The 18,077-nt window shown below is 45.3% G+C and overlaps 1 protein-coding gene across 1 annotated transcript in view; it reads right to left on the bottom strand.

Annotated features, from left to right (window-relative positions):
- The window catches only part of LOC138246886 (uncharacterized), a 727,672-nt gene that overhangs the window by 445,657 nt on the left and 263,938 nt on the right, over positions 1-18,077 (bottom strand). Inside the window, exon 3 of the mRNA XM_069201635.1 lies at positions 191-484. Within this exon, the coding sequence (XP_069057736.1) occupies positions 191-484 (294 nt within the window). The remainder of the gene's footprint in view (positions 1-190; positions 485-18,077) is intronic.

The following is an 18,077-nucleotide window of genomic DNA, read 5'->3' as shown; positions in this document are numbered from 1 at the left end:
GTTAAAGGGTGGCATGTACATTTTGATAAACAATTGTATTTGTTTTGCATAGAATGAACAGAATAAACAAAACAATAAGAAGCACCATTCACGTTGATCATCAGTGTGTCATGCGTGTTAACATTTCTACTTATTCTAATGGGTGTTTTTCTACTTTTAGTAGAATATGGGTTGTTAAATGAGTTCTTACTTGAAAGAGCAATGACCTCCAGTTCTATAACGTCAGAATTTTCTCCCCAGCTGCAGTTATACACCCCTGCATCTTCCAGTCGCACAGCAGGTATGAGTAGGTCAATAGTCTTAAAAAGAACAGCTCCAAGGGGACGTGCTCCACGCTGAACTTCTAATGTCACATTGAAATTCACATCCAAATTGAAACTGCCGTTGACACTTTGCCAGAAGTGTGTTGTCCAGTTACTGCTTTTGGAAAATCCACATGGAAGGTACACTGGGGCGCCTGCAGGGAAGGTGAGTTCAAGGTACTCTGAAAGGAAAGTTACAGTCAGGTGTAAGGGTAACAATACACATGACCTGCAAGGACTAAATGTATTCAACTATGACTTTGTCTTCAATGCACCACTACCTCAAACCTTCAGACAGTCCTTCGGATCGTCTTTGCAAAACATAATTGTTTTAGTCCCCAGCACTGTATCTGACACGACTATCTTAAAGTAGCAATGCAAAAGTTTTTACGTTGCTGGACATTGATACAGAACATGCCTTTCCCCTTTGTCAGATATGCCCTAGAAGTGTTTCCAGAGTACTGTCGGAATCTAGAGTGGGTGAATAATTTTCTCGCTAGTACCCAGTACCAATAATCTCCAATCATTGTTAGACCATGGTATGTCAAGCTCCAAAATTTGACTCCCACCTTAGTACCCATCAGCATCTTGCAAGGGATCCCACCCACTTAGAAGTGACGTTTTCGATCCGCTTGGCCGAATGGCATCAGCACGCATTTGATTATTCACAGATGGAGGCAGCATGCACTTCAGAAATCAGCCAATACACTGACACAATCCAAAATGTCCCTTTTCTTGATCACACATTTCAGATCCTAATCCAAGGTTTTGACCTCATTAGGAGAACCTCTTACAGACTAGATTAATCAACCACTCTAAAGAAGATTTAAAGAACGATCCGCTCAGGAGCGGGATATTGTCTGGCAGTTCATTAAGGTAAACTGTTAGCTTGGTACATGGCTAAATGCAGTTTCACACCATTGTGAGAGTTGGTCTTTAGAAATCACACTTAAACTCTAATTTACACGAATGCTCTGCTTTTGCACCTATGAACCCTGATGAATGCTTCTGGCTGTTCTCTGCATTTCGAAATGCCTTTGATGCACCTTGTAATATGAAATATTGCCTATTTTTTGTTCTTGCTTCCAGACTGCCTTTGTTCAACCGAAGTCTGCTGCACGCTTCCATGTCACGGCAGTCCTATGTGCTGTGTTTTTATCTATCCTTATTAATATTGGATCTCTGTTCTCCATGTTTATTTAGGAGGTGTAATTATATATTGAGGCTATGCTATGTAAGTGATATGAGTCTAGCCAAGAAATCCTGTTCATGTGCAAGCTAGGCACTGGTTGCTCTAGTGCCAGCCGTTTCCTGCATGTTTTGCCTCGTCACCTTAATCCAAATAGATTCTTAAGAGTTCTTAACATAAGTGCAAATTTACATTGAGCTCCGAAGACTGTTTTCATAGACTTCCATCACAAAGAATTATTAATATAAACCTCTATTATACACTTAATTTTCACCTGACCAAGACCCAGAGATTTTTTTGAATATGACATGGGAGCACTTTAGATTGAAACCGAAATATTTTCAGAGAGACCCATGCCAATGGAGATTAAGAACGTGACTAAGGGCCAGATGTAAGTACTTTCTGAGTTGTGACTCGCAAATTGTGAGCCAGAGAGACTCGCAATTTGCAAGTCCCAATTCAGCATGTAGGATGGTGTCCCTGACACCATCTGCGACTCACAAGGGAGTCGCAAAGGCGTCACTATTTGCAACCCCCTTGAGACTCGCAGCACTCACAGGGATGGTGGCTTGCTGGAGACAGCAAACCACCATGTCTGTGACTGCTTTTAAATAAAGCATTTTTTTTTGTAATGCAGCCCGTTTTCCTTAAAGGAAAATGAGATGCTTTACAAAACTAAAAAATGAAACGTTTTCGTTTGATTTTTTCAGAGCAGGCAGTGGTCCATAGCACCACTGCCTGCTCTGAATTTTTTTTTCCAATGCCATTCACAAAGGGGAAGGGGTCCCATGGGGACCCCTTCCCTTTTGCAAATGGCTAGCACCCATTTGCGTTCGCGGTCACAAAACAATACAGCATCGTGCTGCAACTCGCAATTAGGAAGGGGAACACCCCTTCCTAATTGCGACTCGCAGTCCCGTTTTGCGAATCGATAACCAGGTTACCAACTCGCAAAATGGGGATTGGGCATCGCGATGTGCTTTTTGCACATCGCAAACAGCAAAATTCGCTATTTGAGACGTGCAAAAAGTTTTGAACGTCTGGCCCTAAATTCCTCAAACATGTTCCAAAGTTTTAACCTCATGACGTTTGCCTTACACCCGTAGAATATCTTCATAAAACGGAGATCTAAAGGGATGTTGTACTAAAGCTAACAGTTCTTCCACAATGTGCAGCTGATGTTATAATATATTTTATCATCAAATGCATTCTTTAGAGATCTCAAACCTAAAGAACCGCTATTATGCTCCCACACAAATAGTCTGAAAAGTCCATCTCATGCCAGCTAACCCAGATTCACTCTGCTTTATGAGGCTATTGCTCTAAACTCAGTGAACCTTCCGAATCATGCGACCATAAGGATGTTCACAAAGATACAGAGTTTCCTGTGAGCTCGCCTTCCAGAGTTTAGTTCCAAAGTCCAGAAGATCTCTAGGAACAAGTTACGGCACTGAAGATTCACTAAACATGATACTCTGCAGGAACTTTCTTCTCAAATACATATGTACATTGCTGATGCCACCATAATGAGTCTTCATTCTTCCCCAATTTGAAGAAAACTTGGTCTTTCTATTAACTGCTCTCCTTATGAAAGTGTGGGACCTTTATGTGAAGCTTTATGAGTTGATGTGCAATGAAAGTGATTATGATTCACAAAATCTATTTATAAATCCTTGAAAAATATGCAGAGCCCCTTTACATTAGGAAAAGCCCATTTGAGATCCTCTGTGATGAACTATCTGTCATAGTAATGAACAAGCATGCTTGTTTCCTGCCTCTATGTGCATTAACATCCTTATCTTTGCTGCTTCCAACTTTCTCTCACCTTTCTAAACCTTTCACATCATTGGGCCTGTGCATTGCTGTCTCCGGGCTGTGAGTGGCCATGCTACGTTGCACCTGGGTCGCGTCCAGGTTGTGCCTGGGTTTTGCCTCGGGTGACTTTAGTGTAGGTTGCGGTTGCCAAATGTTTGTGGAGCACTTAGAACCTGGGAAAAGGCTGTCAGAGTTCATGAAATTGGCCCTGCTTTCAGGTCACCCATGCCAGTATGGAACAGAGTCGTAATACAGTTCCTGGCCTCTTATTTCGTCAGAGTAATGCTGGTGGTGGAAAAATCTCTTCGCTTTTTGGACGTGGTGGAGGTGCCTTAAGATGAAACACAAGTTATGACAGTGTTGGGGAAACAGAGGTATGGCACACCACGCTGCTTGAGGTATACTGTGCTGCTGTTCCTCCCCCCGTCGGGTAGCTGAATGAGGGGGGTAACCAGGCTTCAGGACCTCAACTGCAACAAACAAGGGTCCTAATCATGTTTCTCTGACTTCCAGCTGTTTTTTGAAACATGAAGAAGAATGTATAAGAAGCGTGTGTGAGGAAGAAGTAAGAAATTGGAGGACTGCAGCAGAAAAAGGTGCAGGGCAGAGAGTGGCGAGTAGAGGGCTCAGTCTGGTTGTATCTACTGGTGTCTGCTGCATGCCTGTGGGGCTAAAAGGCATCATTTGCTTGTGGTCCTCTTTACCTTACATAATGACCCTCCCTCTTTACCATTTATCTTTTAACTCTCACTCTCTACCCATTATTTGTGAACCTTTATTTTCTTCCTCTCTTTTTTGGGGCCATAAACGCATGTTGCCGTTTGTCCCTTTGATGTCATTATTTCAGCATGTGGTGTGCTATAGGGTGACATATCTATTATAACGGAATCATCAATTTACTTTTAATTGCAGGTTTAATTAAAACAGAACTACGCAGTGTAATAAATAAAAACCCAACAGAGATGTTGTTCTTGTATTAAAATCTGATTCCATTGACTGATCCCCTTCACCTATTGCAAATGCTGGCACATCAATGGGTCAAAGGGGAGTTACCTTCACTTCAAATTCCAGAAATACTGGTGGATTCAAACATTAGACATTTGTTAAAATCCTAGAAGACCAATGATTGTTTACCTTTTTCCCTCACTGACTCCATACAAAGCTTTGTATCTAAATACTTCAAAACCTCAAAAAGCCAATATTGTGTGTAGAGCTGGTTTTTAGGTCTCGCCTAGGCAGCGCATGCGCTGTCTCATTGAGACATTCTTTAATTACTCTGTGGGCCCCTCCCATTGGTGTTGATTTGTTTGTTTGAGTGTCCTTTATAAAAGCTTGTGTGTGTGGCTAATTTTACACGTCCATCCCTTTGGTCATTTTCTCACGCCTAAGGAGCAGTGACCTATTACTTGTGTCCTTGCGCTTTTGCTTATTTAAGTTAGCGTGCAGACTATTTTTTTGTTCTCTGTCCTGCTCGTGTCTTCGGAATGATTTCTTTTTAATAGCCTGAGTCCATGTTTTGGTTGCAATGCTTTGTGATTAGCTCATTATTATAGGTTTTCCGCACTCCTCTTTGGCTGTGCTTTTTTGCTGAAATGAATGTGTACCTTTTCAAGAGGAATCTAAATTATTTTCTTCATTTATTTATTGTGCACTTTTTCTTGCTTTTTATTTTATGCTTTCCACCATCATCTGTTTTGTTTCAAATTTCTTGCTTTAAAAAAAATATTTTCTGTGCTTTCTAAAAGCCTGTGTTTTTACAATTGTTAGACGTGACAGCCTTACGGTGGTCATCCCCCAACCTATTTGCCTGCCTCCCTCCACTTTTCTGACACTGTTTTTGCTGGTTTTAGGACTCTGCGCACTTTACCACTGCTAACCAGTGCTAAAGTGCATATGCTCTCTCCCTTAAACATGGTAACATTGGTTAATTCCCAATTGGCATATTTGATTTACTTGTAAGTCCCTTGTAAAGTGCACTACATGTGCCCAGGGCCTGTAGATTGAATGCTACTAGTGGGCCTGCAGCACTGGTTGTGCCCCTTAACCATGTCTCAGGCCTGCCATTGCAAGGCCTGTGTGTGCAGTTTCACTGCCACTTCGACTTGGCATTTAAAAGTACTTGCCAAGCCTTATACTCCCCTTTTTCTATATATAAGTCACCCCTAAGGTTGGCCCTAGGTAACCATAGGGCAGGGTGCTATGTAGGAAAAAAGGCAGGACATGTACATGTGTGTTTTATATGTCCTGGTAGTGGAAAACCCCTAAATTCGTTTTCCACTACTGTGAGGTCTGCTCCTTTCAAAGGATAACATTAGGGCTACCCTCATATACCGTTTGAGTGGTAGATTCTGATCAGAAAGAGGTAACCAGTTCATACTTAGTATGGCCAGGATGGTAATACAATATCCTGGTTAGTGGTGAGGTTGGATTTTATATTACTATTTTAGAAATGCCACTTTAGAAAGGGAGCCTTTCTCTGCACTTAAAATCCATCTGTGCCTTACAGCCTGTCTCCAATCCACATATGGGCTGGTTGACTCCTCCCTTGTTCATTTCACCCAGACAACCACAAACACAGGATACTCAGTCACACCTGCACTCATCTGCATACTGAATGGTCTTACTGGGCTGGCAGGGTGGAGGGCCTCACACTTACATTTCAAAGGCTAGTGGCCTGCTCTCATACAAAAGACTGCCAAACCTCCCACTGGGACCCTGGCAGACAGACCTGTACTGAAAGGGGACATTGTGCACTTCAAAACCACTCTTTGAAGTCTCCCCCACTTCAAAGGCATTTGTGGGTATATAAACTGGGTCTCTACCCCCACCAAATCAGACACTTCTGGACCTGAACATGCAACATGTCAAGAGGAACTGCCTGGCTGCACAGTGGACGTATCTGGACTGCTTTGCTTTGAAGGACTGCTGCCCTGCTGTTGCCCTACTGCCCTGCTGCCCTCTGACGTTGCTGAGAAGTGCTCTCCAAGGGCTTGGATTGAGCTTGCCTCCTATTTTCTGAAGTCTTATGGCGAAAAAAGACTTAGGGGGTCATTATGACCCCGGCGAACGGCGGTAGAATGGAGAAAGTACTCCCAACAGGCTGGCGGTACTTTTCCCCATATTACGACCTGCCAATGTACCACACCGTCCACCACGGCGGTAACGACCGCCGGGCTGGAGACTTCAGTTTCCAGCCAGACGGCCATCACTAGCCCACCCGCGGGATTATGATCCCGCCTGCCAACATGGTGTTCGTGGCAACGTTACCGCCATGAAAACCATGGTGGTAGGCACCATCAGTGACAGGGAATTCCTTCCCTGTCACTGATAGGGGTCTTTCCCGCCCCCCCTCAGGTTTTCCCCTCAACCACCCTCTCCAGAACCCCCCACGACATACACGCACCTTCACTCACCAACATACCCACATATACACACACTCGTACCCACATACATCCCCGCATGCATACATCCATTCACACACACATATCCACACACACTGACATACATACATGCACACATGCATGCACACAACACAACATACATGCACTCACACATCCATACACACACACACACACACAGACAACACACATCACACACCCGCATACACGCACACCTAGACACACAACACCCTCCAACCCTCGCCCCTGTCGGAGCACCCGATTTACCTTTTCTGAGGGGGTCCTCCGGCAGGAGAGGGGATGGGGCGCTGCTACTAGCAGCAGTATCTGCCAGCAGAACACCTACAGGACGTATCATGGGTCATGATATGGTCAGCGGCGGTCTACTGGCATTGCACTGCTGCTGGCAACAGCGCCACCTTACCGCTGTCCGCCGGTATGACCACAGCTGGATTTCCGCCATCCTTCTGGCAGAAATACGGCTATGGTCATAATCCAGCTGATGGCTGGTAGCCGAGGTGACGGTCTTTTGGCAGCCGTTGCCGCAGCGGTAGGCAGTATATACCGCCAATGTTATAATGATGGCCTTAATCTCGTCAAGGAACTCCTTGTGCACCGAAAATCAACACAAGGCCTGCCGGAAGCGACGCACACCCTGCCCTGTGATGAGAAAATAGGAACGATGCAGCCTGACTTTATGAGCGAAGATCGATGCAGCGCTGCAACCAGAAATTTGACGCACAGCACTACCGGATCAATGTACAGCCGAGCCAGAACGACGCAGCGACTTCCTGAGAGAAGAATCGACACAGCGCCTGCCCTGCGACAGAAAATTTGACGCATCGCCATACTGGATTGACTTTGTTCCGCGCGCCCAGGATTTCCACGCATCGTCCCTAAGCGTCAAAGAGAAACCAGCATCGCAGTGAGGAACCAACACTGTGCACCAGAAATCGACACAAAGCCCCTTGCACCGTGGAAAGAAACGACGGATCGTCTGTGCCACGCCGGAAATTCCGACGCTCACCCTATTTTCTCATGCATCTCTTCCTCTGTGGTCTCTGTGCGTGTAATTTTTGACGCAAACCAGGTACTTTGTAAAAAGAGACAACTGTTGATTTCTAAGATTTAAGACTCTTTTTAATCTTCCAAAACTGATATCTCAACTTGTGCTTATTGAATCTTTATATTTTTTACCTTAATTTAACCAGATAAATATCTTATATTTATAAATGTGTGGTGTATTTTTGTGGTGTTTTCACTGTGTTACTGTGTGATTTATTGCACAAATACTTTACACATTGCCTTCTAAGTTAAGCCTGACTGCTGAGTGGCAAGATACCAGAGGGTGAGCACAGGATAATTTGGATTGTGTGTGACTTACCCTGACAAGGATTGTGGTCCCTATTTGGACAAGGGTGAATACCTCTGCCAACTAAAGACCCCATTTCTAACAACAATGTTCACTTTTTTACTTTTTATTATATTTTATTTTAAATTATTTCAATTGGTTTTCGGTGTACAGATTTGGATGTGTTATTCAAAAGAAATGAAAGGGTACTCAGCCCATAATTTGATTTCTGTTTGTTGCGAAAGTTTGTTTGCCTGCGCTATATCACTGAAATAAATCTTCGGAGCGTTTATGTTCCAGGCGCATTCATATTAGCCCATATTTGGTTTTGTCTTCCGTGCCTGCATTTGGTAATGATTTTTTACACACATTTCAGTAACCAACAAATAGTTTTTTTCTCCAACCCTACTAATGTTTGGAAGCAGTGGTGCATATTTAGGGCTACAGGAATTATGCGGATGGCGAAAGACAAATTATGCAGCAGGATGAAAGAATAATGTAATATTGAGATCGCCTGCCTTATCCCTAGCCAGACACAATGGGTACTAATATTGCACACAAAGTAATGCAGCTATTTATATATTTAGAAGATTGAGCTCGCTTAAATAAACATGCATTTTTGAAAGTGGATTAGAACTTTTACTTAATTTAAAAAAAATTACTTTTCCCTGCGCTTTCTGATGTTGCTTTCTGATTTATTTGTTTACAATTTAGGACCAGGTTTGGTAACATTAACGTCTACTTTTTGAAGTGGATTCAAAATTAATTTATGTCTCCTCCTTGTGCATGTCCAGATGTTGTGTTTGGTTTCTTTGTATTACAATGTAAGGTTGAGATCGTAAAAATAAATGTAAACTCATGAAAGTGAATTATAATTTAGGCTTATTTAAAATAATAAACATGGCTGGGACGCAGTTTTCGATTTTTATCTTCCATGCCTTTGCTAATCAGCCTATGTTTGGGCAGGTTACCAAGGCTTTTTCTGTTTCCCTTCCATGTGCTTTCCAAATTTGCTTTTGGGTTTATCAGTGTAGAGTCTAAAATTGAGGTTGCTGTAGGAAAGTACCATCTTTCCTGGCATGTTACCCCCAATTTCTGCCTGTTTGTCAGTATGTTTTGGCTGTCTCACTGGGATCCTGCTGGCCAGGACCCCAGTGCTCATAGTTTGTGGCCTAATGTGTGTGTTGTCAGTAGTGCTTAACTGTGTCACTAATGTTCTGCTAACCATAACTCCATTGATTATGCTCTCTCTGCTTCCAAATGAGTAATTATAGTTTGGTGACTTCATATTCCAATTCCAGTTGGCACACTGGGCCACCCTTATAAGTCCCTAGTATATGGAACCTAGGTACCCACGACATTGGGGTTCCAGGAGATCCTTATGGGCTGCAGCATTTCTTTTGCCACCCATAAGGAGCTCAGACAAACCTTTCTTTCTGGACTGCCACTGCAGCCTGAGTGAAATAGTGCACACACTATTTCACAGGCATTTTCACTGCACTTAAGTCACCCATATGTCTAACCTTCATTTACTGAAGGCTAGGTGCAAAGTTAATAAGTGTGAGGGCACCCTTGCACTAGCAAAGATGCCCCCACCCAGTCCAGGGCCGATTCCCCGGACTTGTGAGTGCGGGGATACCATTACACGTGTGCACTACCCATAGGTTAATACCTATATGTAGCTTCACAATAGTAACTCTGAATATGGACATATAAGGTGTCTAAGATCATGGAATTGTCCCCCCATTCCAAATCTGGTATTCGGAGGTCAATCCCATGCATCCTGGGGTCTCCACCATAGACCCCCAGTTCTGCAAAACCAGCTCTTCGAGGCTTGCATTGCAGCTACAGCTGCTGCCACCTCAAAGACAGGGTTCTGCCCTCCTTGGGTCTGAGCAGCTCAGTCCCAGGAAGGCAGAACAATACATTTCCTTTGGGAGGAGGGCGTTACACCCTCTCCCTTTGGAAATAGGTGTTACGGGCTTAAAAGGGGTAGCCTCCCAGAGCCTCTGCAAATGCTTTGAAAGGGCACAGAAGGAGTCGTCCTTGCATAAGCCAGTCTACACTGGTTTAGGGACCCCAGTCCCTGCTCTGGTGTGAAACTGAACAAAGGAAAGGGGAGTGACTACTCCCCTGTCCATCACCACCGCAGGGGTGGTGCCCAGAACTCCTCCAGTGTGTCCCTGGCATTAGCCATCTTGTTTTCCAAGGTGTGTGGACACTCTGGAAATCTCTGAGTGGCCAGTGCAGGCAGTTGACGTCAGAGACCCCTCCTGATAAGTGCATACCTGGGTAGGTAGCCAATCCCCCTCTCAGGGCTATTTAGGGTCTCTCCTGTGGGTTTCTCTTCAGATTCAGCTTGCAAGACTCCTCAAGGAATCCTCTGCATCCTCTGCTTCAGCTTCTGACCATAGGATCAACCGCAGACTGCTCCAGGAACCACTGTAACTGCAACAAAGTATCTAGGATGACTCCTGTGACCTGCAGCTTCAGCTCCAGCCAGCATTTGCAACAATTTCCAAGGTGTGCACGCTCTGAGGACTCCCTGTCTTCACCCAGCACCAGAAGAACTGAAGGAATCTCCCGTGGAGTGACGGAGTCACTTTCCTGCTTCTGCAGGCACCTTCCAAGATGACGACCAGTTCTCTGGGACTCCTCTCCTGACGACAAGCGTGCTCCCTGGAACACAGATGGTGGTCCAACACGACCCACACTGTCCTAAGGTCCAGCTGTACAAGTTTGGTGGAGGTAAGAGCTTGCCTTCCCGGTTTGCGACAGTACCCCTGTGCACCGCGTCATCTCCATCTCCTTGGGCTCATGTGCACTTCTTCCAAGAATCCTTTGTGCACAGTGTAGCCCAGGTCCCCAGCACTCCATCATGCGACGCACAACTCGCTGAGTTGTTCTCCGGCAGCGTGCAACCTTCTCTTGTTGTGCTGCACCAACTGCAATTTGCACGTTCGTTGTCCCCTTGTCCTGGGACTCCCGTGGGTGCTGCCTGGTCATCTGTGGGCTCTCTCCAGTGTTGGGAGCCCCCTCTCTCTCCTCAGTCTTAGTTGAGACCCCCAGGTCCCTCCTGGGTCCAGGAAGTGCAATTTTGACGCAAACCGCAACCTTGCTTGAACCAAGGCTTGTTGGACGGATCCAACAACACAAACAGCCCGCATCCAACTTCTCGACGTGGGACATCTCCTGCACCATGCAAGAACCTGCAGCCATTTTCTTTGGTGCTCTTCTGCAGACTTCTTCTAACCGGAGAATCCTCTTTTGCACCATCTTCTAGGTTGGCAGGGGTTCCTGTCCTTCCTGGAATCTTCTTCTACCTCTGGACTTGGTCTCCTCTCTTCACAGGTCTTCTGGTCCAGGAATCCACCATTTGTTGCTTGCAGTCTTGCTTGGTTCTTGCAATAACTCTTGTCACGACTGGCAGTGTGTCCTGAGGAAACTTGCAGCACTTTACTCCTACTTTCCTGGGCTCTGGGGTGGGGTATTTTATGTACTTTTGGTGTTCTCTTACACTCCCAGCGCCCCTCTACACACTACAATTGCCTAGGGGGGAATTTGTGATTCGCATTCCACTTTCTTAGTATATGGTTTGTGTTGCCCCTAGTCCTATTGCACTCTTTTGTATTTTCTAATGTTTTAATATTCTATGACTTTTTACTTACCTGATTTTGGCCTCTAGTGTATATATTGTGTATATTACTTACCTCCAGAAGGAGTATTTATCTAAGTATTTATCTATTTATCTAAATTTCTAAGATATTTTTAGCCTTGTGTCACCAAAATGAAGTACCTTTATTTTTGGTAACACTGAGTATTGTCTTTTATTGTGTATAAGTACTGTGTAACTATAGTGGTATTGCATGAGCTTTGCAGGTCTCCTAGCTCTGCCTAAGCTGATCTGCTACAGCTACCTCTAGACAGCCCAAGCTGCAGGAATACTGCCTACATTTCACTAATAAGAGATAACTGGACCTGGTATAAGGTGTAAGTACCTTAGGTACTCACTACAAACCAGGCCAGCCTCCTACAGTCGCTACGATAAACATGTGCTTTTTAAAGTGGTTTCTACATTTTCAAGCCCTATTGGCCATTTACTAGCAGTGCATATTTTAATTAGAACTGCCAGCAGCACTATTATGCTTACAATTGATTGCTATTGATTTAATTTACCGGCCCTTGTGAGACGATACACGTTTAACTTCCCCAGTCCTACGAGCCTTTCTAAAAAAAAAAAAAACTTTTTGTGTGGTAAAAAGGCTTTCGCCCTTTAGCTACCTCACGTTGGCATGTCAACCCATATTTTGGGAAGGCTTCCTTTGCAACAACTCATGGTTTTCATATGATTAAGGTTTTTGCTTTTTATCTTCTCCCATCCTCTTCAACTTTTACATTTTGGATTAAGATTAAGGTTGGTAAGCTTAACGTGTACATTTTAAACTGGATTCTATGTTTCCCAGATGTACTGGCCGCCTATTAGCAACACGTTTTTATTTAGAACTACCAGAAGCACTATTATGTTTAGTATTTAATACTGCCAGAAGCACCATTGTACTTACAATTCATTGCTATTGACTTGATTTACTGTCCCTTGTTACACAATGCAAGTTTCACTTCTCTAGCAGTGAGAGTTTACACCCCCAAAAGCACATGTTACACCTTCTCAAATACCAGTCGTTTGTTGGAGTACTGGTGGCGTATAAGATATCAGTTGAATGTTATATGGCAGCCAGCCTTTTTCGTATGTTAAACACTGTTTACTACAAAGTGTTCACACCTCTTTGTGCAGGTGGGGGGTGCCACAAATGGAGACAGCCCAGCTGTGGCCAGACACAGAGGTTCGTTGTGACTTGGGGGAACAGAAAAGCCCGTCCGCCGAAGACCCGACTGGAAGGTTGCCGCCAGTACGGCCGGCTCCCCGCAGGCCCAATTACGAGTTTCCCGCTAGGTCAGTGGGCAGTGGCTCAGCGGGAAACGGCCTACAGCATTGTCTCCAGCTCGTACTAGAGCCCGCTGCAATGCTGTAGTGCGTAGGGTTTATCAGTACCCGGCGCAAAGTTCACTGTCTGCAAAGCAGACAGTGAACATTGCGACAGGGCCGGCCAGTGGGGCCCCACCACTGCCCATGCCAAGTGCATGGGCAGTGCAGCGGTTCCCCTGGGTCACCCTGCACCCCGTCTCCGCCAGCCATTCCATGGCAGTGCTACTGCCATGAAACCGCTGGCGTAGAAAGGAGTTGTAATCCCCAGGGCAGCGCTGCCCTGGTGGATTAGGACTGCCAGCACCGCCACAGCATTGTGTCGACGAAAAGTGGCAGTGGTGGCGGTCCGACCGCAGTGCTACCACCGTGGTCGTAATGTGGCGGCCCGACCGCTACCATGACCCTGGCGGTCTAAGGCCCTCAGTATTTAAATGTCGTGTCTGGTTAGCAGGGTCTTTGTTACATAGACTAGTCATTTAGATTTTATCAAGCACTCCAACCAGCACCTATTTTTGCAATGTTCACTTTTGTCCGTTTCTATAAAAAAAAGTCTTCCCTGCACACCTTTAGCTGTGCTTTTTTATCTATGTGTTCAAATTGTAAGATTGTGGTCGGAAAATTAAACAAGTACAATTTAAAGTGGATTTAAAAAAATGATTTAATTTCCATGTGCATGTTTGGCTGTGGTTTTATTGTTGTTTGTTGTGTTTATAATGTAAAATTTAGGTCGTCTAAATAAACGCAAAATTTTAACAGGGGGTTATAATGTATGCTTACTTAAAACAAAATACGCTTTTCAAAGTTAACAACGCTTTCACTTTTTATTTTGTGTGTGCTTTCAATCTGTGATTTTATTTCTCTTTGCTGGATACGCTTGCTTGTGCTTTTTCAATAACATAAATGTGTACTTTTTAAATTGTACTTTAAATTAATTTATTTTATCTTCGGTGCGCTTTTGATCTTCCATGCACTTTACCATTTGCCTGTCTTTTGATTTGTCTTCCAGGCGCACGTTTAGGAATGATTTACCAAACAAATGGCTTCTTTCCCAACCCTCGTACTCTGTTTGAATCAGTTGTACTGTATATTCAGGGCCATTGCAATTATGTTGCTGGCTAAAGACAAATTATAGGGCAGGAATGAACAGATTGTGCTGCAAGAAAAGGCAAAATATGGGGTGTAATGTGGGCTATTTCGTAGCACTAGTAGTACTTTATTACTTCATTATTTTCAACACTGGTAATCCTGTCTGGCCATTGGTTGAACTTCATTAGTACCAGGTTAATGCCTACATAGTTCCATCTGTAACAAAAGGTGACAAATCCATGTTTGTATAGGCCCTTTCAGTGCAAGGCAAAACTTGACACTGACTTTTTGGTGACATTTTAAACATTTGAACCAGAAAGAAAACTTTATTTGAGGATAAAATCGCCCAAAATGGCTTATTTGTCCTTACACTAACCATCTAGTCAAAGGCTTTTGATCCTGCGGAGTACAGCCAACAGCTCCTCTCATTTCCACACCAGAACGGAAACAGTATATTTCTTCAGCAGCCATCTCTCTTTAGGAGAAGAGTATTTGGACAAGATAGTTTCTTTTTCTGTTGTTTGCCCCAAACCAAGGAGAGCGCTGACCTAAATACAGACTGTATCACTAAGGTAAAAACTTCATACATACAGCTTAATGTACAATAATTGCAGAGACTAATCACATTGGAAAGGTATGGTGATAGGATAGGACAAGCGCATTCACTAAAAAGTGCACAGCCTCGCATATGGAGTCTCTCTTTCTCTTCAGGGGCCCCTTCCTGCCAGCCCTCAGAACATCCACACACTGGGCATAGCTTATCTCCTTCATTGGGGCCATAAGTCTTCTCAGGCTGCTTATTTGTTTCGCTCTCATGTCCTAGCTCAACCATTGTTATGGTTAACCTCCAACACATGCTTCACTGCTGAATAACATTCCACGCCATCGACCGATGTCCCAGAATCAGAGCGCTCCCCAACCACTACTGACTATTCAGCACCCTTGCCTTCTATACTAGCGAATGTGACTAAACTATAATTATATAGCGCCTAATTCCCAGGGGTCTCTGTTATCAGGACCATCTTTCCAAATCATGACCCATACACATGACCAGTGCAAGGATTGGGCTGCAGGTAAACCATCACTATTTTGCCAGTAATTGTAAAGCTATTGAAATATTCTACAAGTGCCTGTTCTACATCGATGTTCACCAACCACTTTCTAGCTGCTGTAGGTTTTTGTGGCAGCGCTTAACCTGCATTATCAATCCTAAATTATAAGAGCCACACATTGGTGCCTGTTACTTGTACACTCTCTTCAATCCTGATGACCTTGTGCTGTCGAACTTTGCATGCAGTGAATGTAGGAAAGCACCATCTTGCCTGGCATGTTACCCCCATATTTCACTGTATATATGTTGTTTTGGTTGTATGTGTCACTGGGACCCTGCCAGCCAGGGCCCCAGTGCTCATAAGTGTGCCCTGTATGTGTTACCTGTGTTATGACTAACTGTCTCACTGAGGCTCTGCTAATCAGAACCTCAGTGGTGATGCTCTCTCATTTCTTTCCAAATTGTCACTAACAGGCTAGTGACCAATTTTACCAATTTACATTGGCATACTGGAACACCCTTATAATTCCCTAGTATATGGTACTGAGGTATCAGGGTATTGGGGTTCCAGGAGATCCCTATGGGCTGCAGCATTTCTTTTGCCACCCATAGGGAGCTCTGACAATTCTTACACAGGCCTGCCACTGCAGCCTGAGTGAAATAACGTCCACGTTATTTCACAGCCATTTTACACTGCACTTAAGTAACTTATAAGTCACCTATATGTCTAACCTTTACCTGGTAAAGGTTGGGTGCTAAGTTACTTAGTGTGTGGGCACCCTGGCACTAGCCAAGGTGCCCCCACATTGTTCAGGGCCAATTCCCCGGACTTTGTGAGTGTGGGGACACCATTACACGCGTGCACTACATATAGGTCACTACCTATGTGTAGCTTCACAATGGTAACTCCGAATATGGCCATGTAACATGTCTAAGATCATGGAATTGCCCCACCAATGCCATCCTGGTATTGGGGAGACAATCCCATGATTCCCCGGGTCTCTAGCACTGACCCGGGTACTGCCAAACTGCCTTTCCCGGGGTTTCACTGCAGCTGCTGCTGCTGCCAACCCCTCAGACAGGTTTCTGCCCTCCTGGGGTCCAGCCAGGCTTGGCTCAGGAAGGCAGAACAAAAGACTTCCTCTGAGAGAGGGTGTTACACCCTCTCCCCTTGGAAAAAGGTGTCAGGGCTGGAGAGGAGTAGCCTCCCCCAGCTTCTGGAAATGCTTTGATGGGCACAGATGGTGCCCATCTCTGCATAAGCCAGTCTACACTGGTTCAGGGATCCCTCAGCCCTGCTCTGGCGCGAAACTGGACAAAGGAAAGGGGAGTGACCACTCCCCTGACCTGCATCTCCCCTGGGAGGTGCCCAGAGCTCCTCCAGTGTGCTCCAGACCTCTGCCATCTTGGAAACAGAGGTGCTGCTGGCACACTGGACTGCTCTGAGTGGCCAGGGCCAGCATGTGACGTCAGAGACTCCTACTGATAGGCTCCTTCAGGTGTTGCTAGCCTATCCTCTCACCTAAGTAGCCAAACCTCCTTTTCTGGCTATTTAGGGTCTCTGCTTTGGGGAATTCCTTAGATAACAAATGCAAGAGCTCATCAGAGTTCCTCTGCATCTCTCTCTTCACCTTCTGCCAAGGAATCGACTGCTGACGGCGCTGGAAGCCTGCAAAACTGCAACAAAGTAGCAAAGACGACTACTGCGACATTGTAACGCTGATCCTGCTGCCTTCTCAACTGTTTTCCTGGTGGTGCATGCTGTGGGGGTAGTCTGCCTCCTCTCTGCACTAGAATCTCCGAAGAAATCTCCCGTGGGTCGATGGAATCTTCCCCCTGCAACCGCAGGCACCAAAGACCTGCATCACCGGTCCTCTGGTTCTCCTCTCAGCACGACGAGCGAGGTCCCTTGAACTCAGCAACTCTGTCCAAGTGACTCCCACAGTCCAGTGACTCTTCAGTCCAAGTTTGGTGGAGGTAAGTCCTTGCCTCCCCACGCCAGACTGCATTACTGGGAACTGCGTGTTTTGCAGCTACTCCGGCTCCTGTACACTCACCGAGGATTTCCTTCATGCACAGCCAAGCCTGGGTCCCTGGCACTCTAACCTGCATTGCACGACCTCCTGAGTTGTCCTCCAGCGGCGTGGGACTCTCTTGTGCAACTTCAGGTGAGCACCGATTCACTCCACTTTGTAGTGCCTGTTCCAGCACTTCTGCGGGTGCTGCTTGCTTTGGAGTGGGCTCCTTCTCTTGCTGGATGTCCCCTCTGTCCCCTCACGCAATTGGTGACATCCTGGTCCCTCCTGGGCCACAGCAGCATCCAAAAACCCTAACCGCGACACTTGCAGCTAGCAAGGCTTGTTTGCGGTCTTTCTGCGAGAAAACACTTCTGCACGACTCTTCACGACGTGGGACATCCATCCTCCAAAGGGGAAGTTTCTAGCCCTTGTCGTTCATGCAGAATCCTCAGCTTCTACCATCTGGTGGCAGCTTCTTTGCATCCACAGCTGGCATTTCCTGGGCATCTGCCCACTCTCGACTTGATCGTGACTTTTTGACTTGGTCCCCTTGTTCCACAGGTACTCTCGTCTGGAAATCCATTGTTGTTGCATTGCTGGTGTTGGTCTTTCCTGCAGAATTCCCCTATCACGACTTCTGTGCTCTTTGGGGTACTTAGGTGCACTTGGCACCCACTTTTCAGGGTCTTGGGGTGGGCTATTTTTCTAACCCTCACTGTTTTCTTACAGTCCCAGCGACCATCTACGAGGTCACATAGGTTTGGGGTCCATTCGTGGTTCTCATTTCACTTCTAGAGTATATGGTTTGTGTTGCCCCTATCCCTATGTGCCCCCATTGCATTCTATTGTGACTATACATTGTTTGCACTGTTTTCTATTGCTA

This window comes from Pleurodeles waltl, chromosome 7 (genome assembly GCF_031143425.1).
Source record: "Pleurodeles waltl isolate 20211129_DDA chromosome 7, aPleWal1.hap1.20221129, whole genome shotgun sequence".
Lineage (NCBI taxonomy): Eukaryota > Metazoa > Chordata > Amphibia > Caudata > Salamandridae > Pleurodeles > Pleurodeles waltl.
This window is presented reverse-complemented; position numbering and strand designations above follow the sequence as displayed.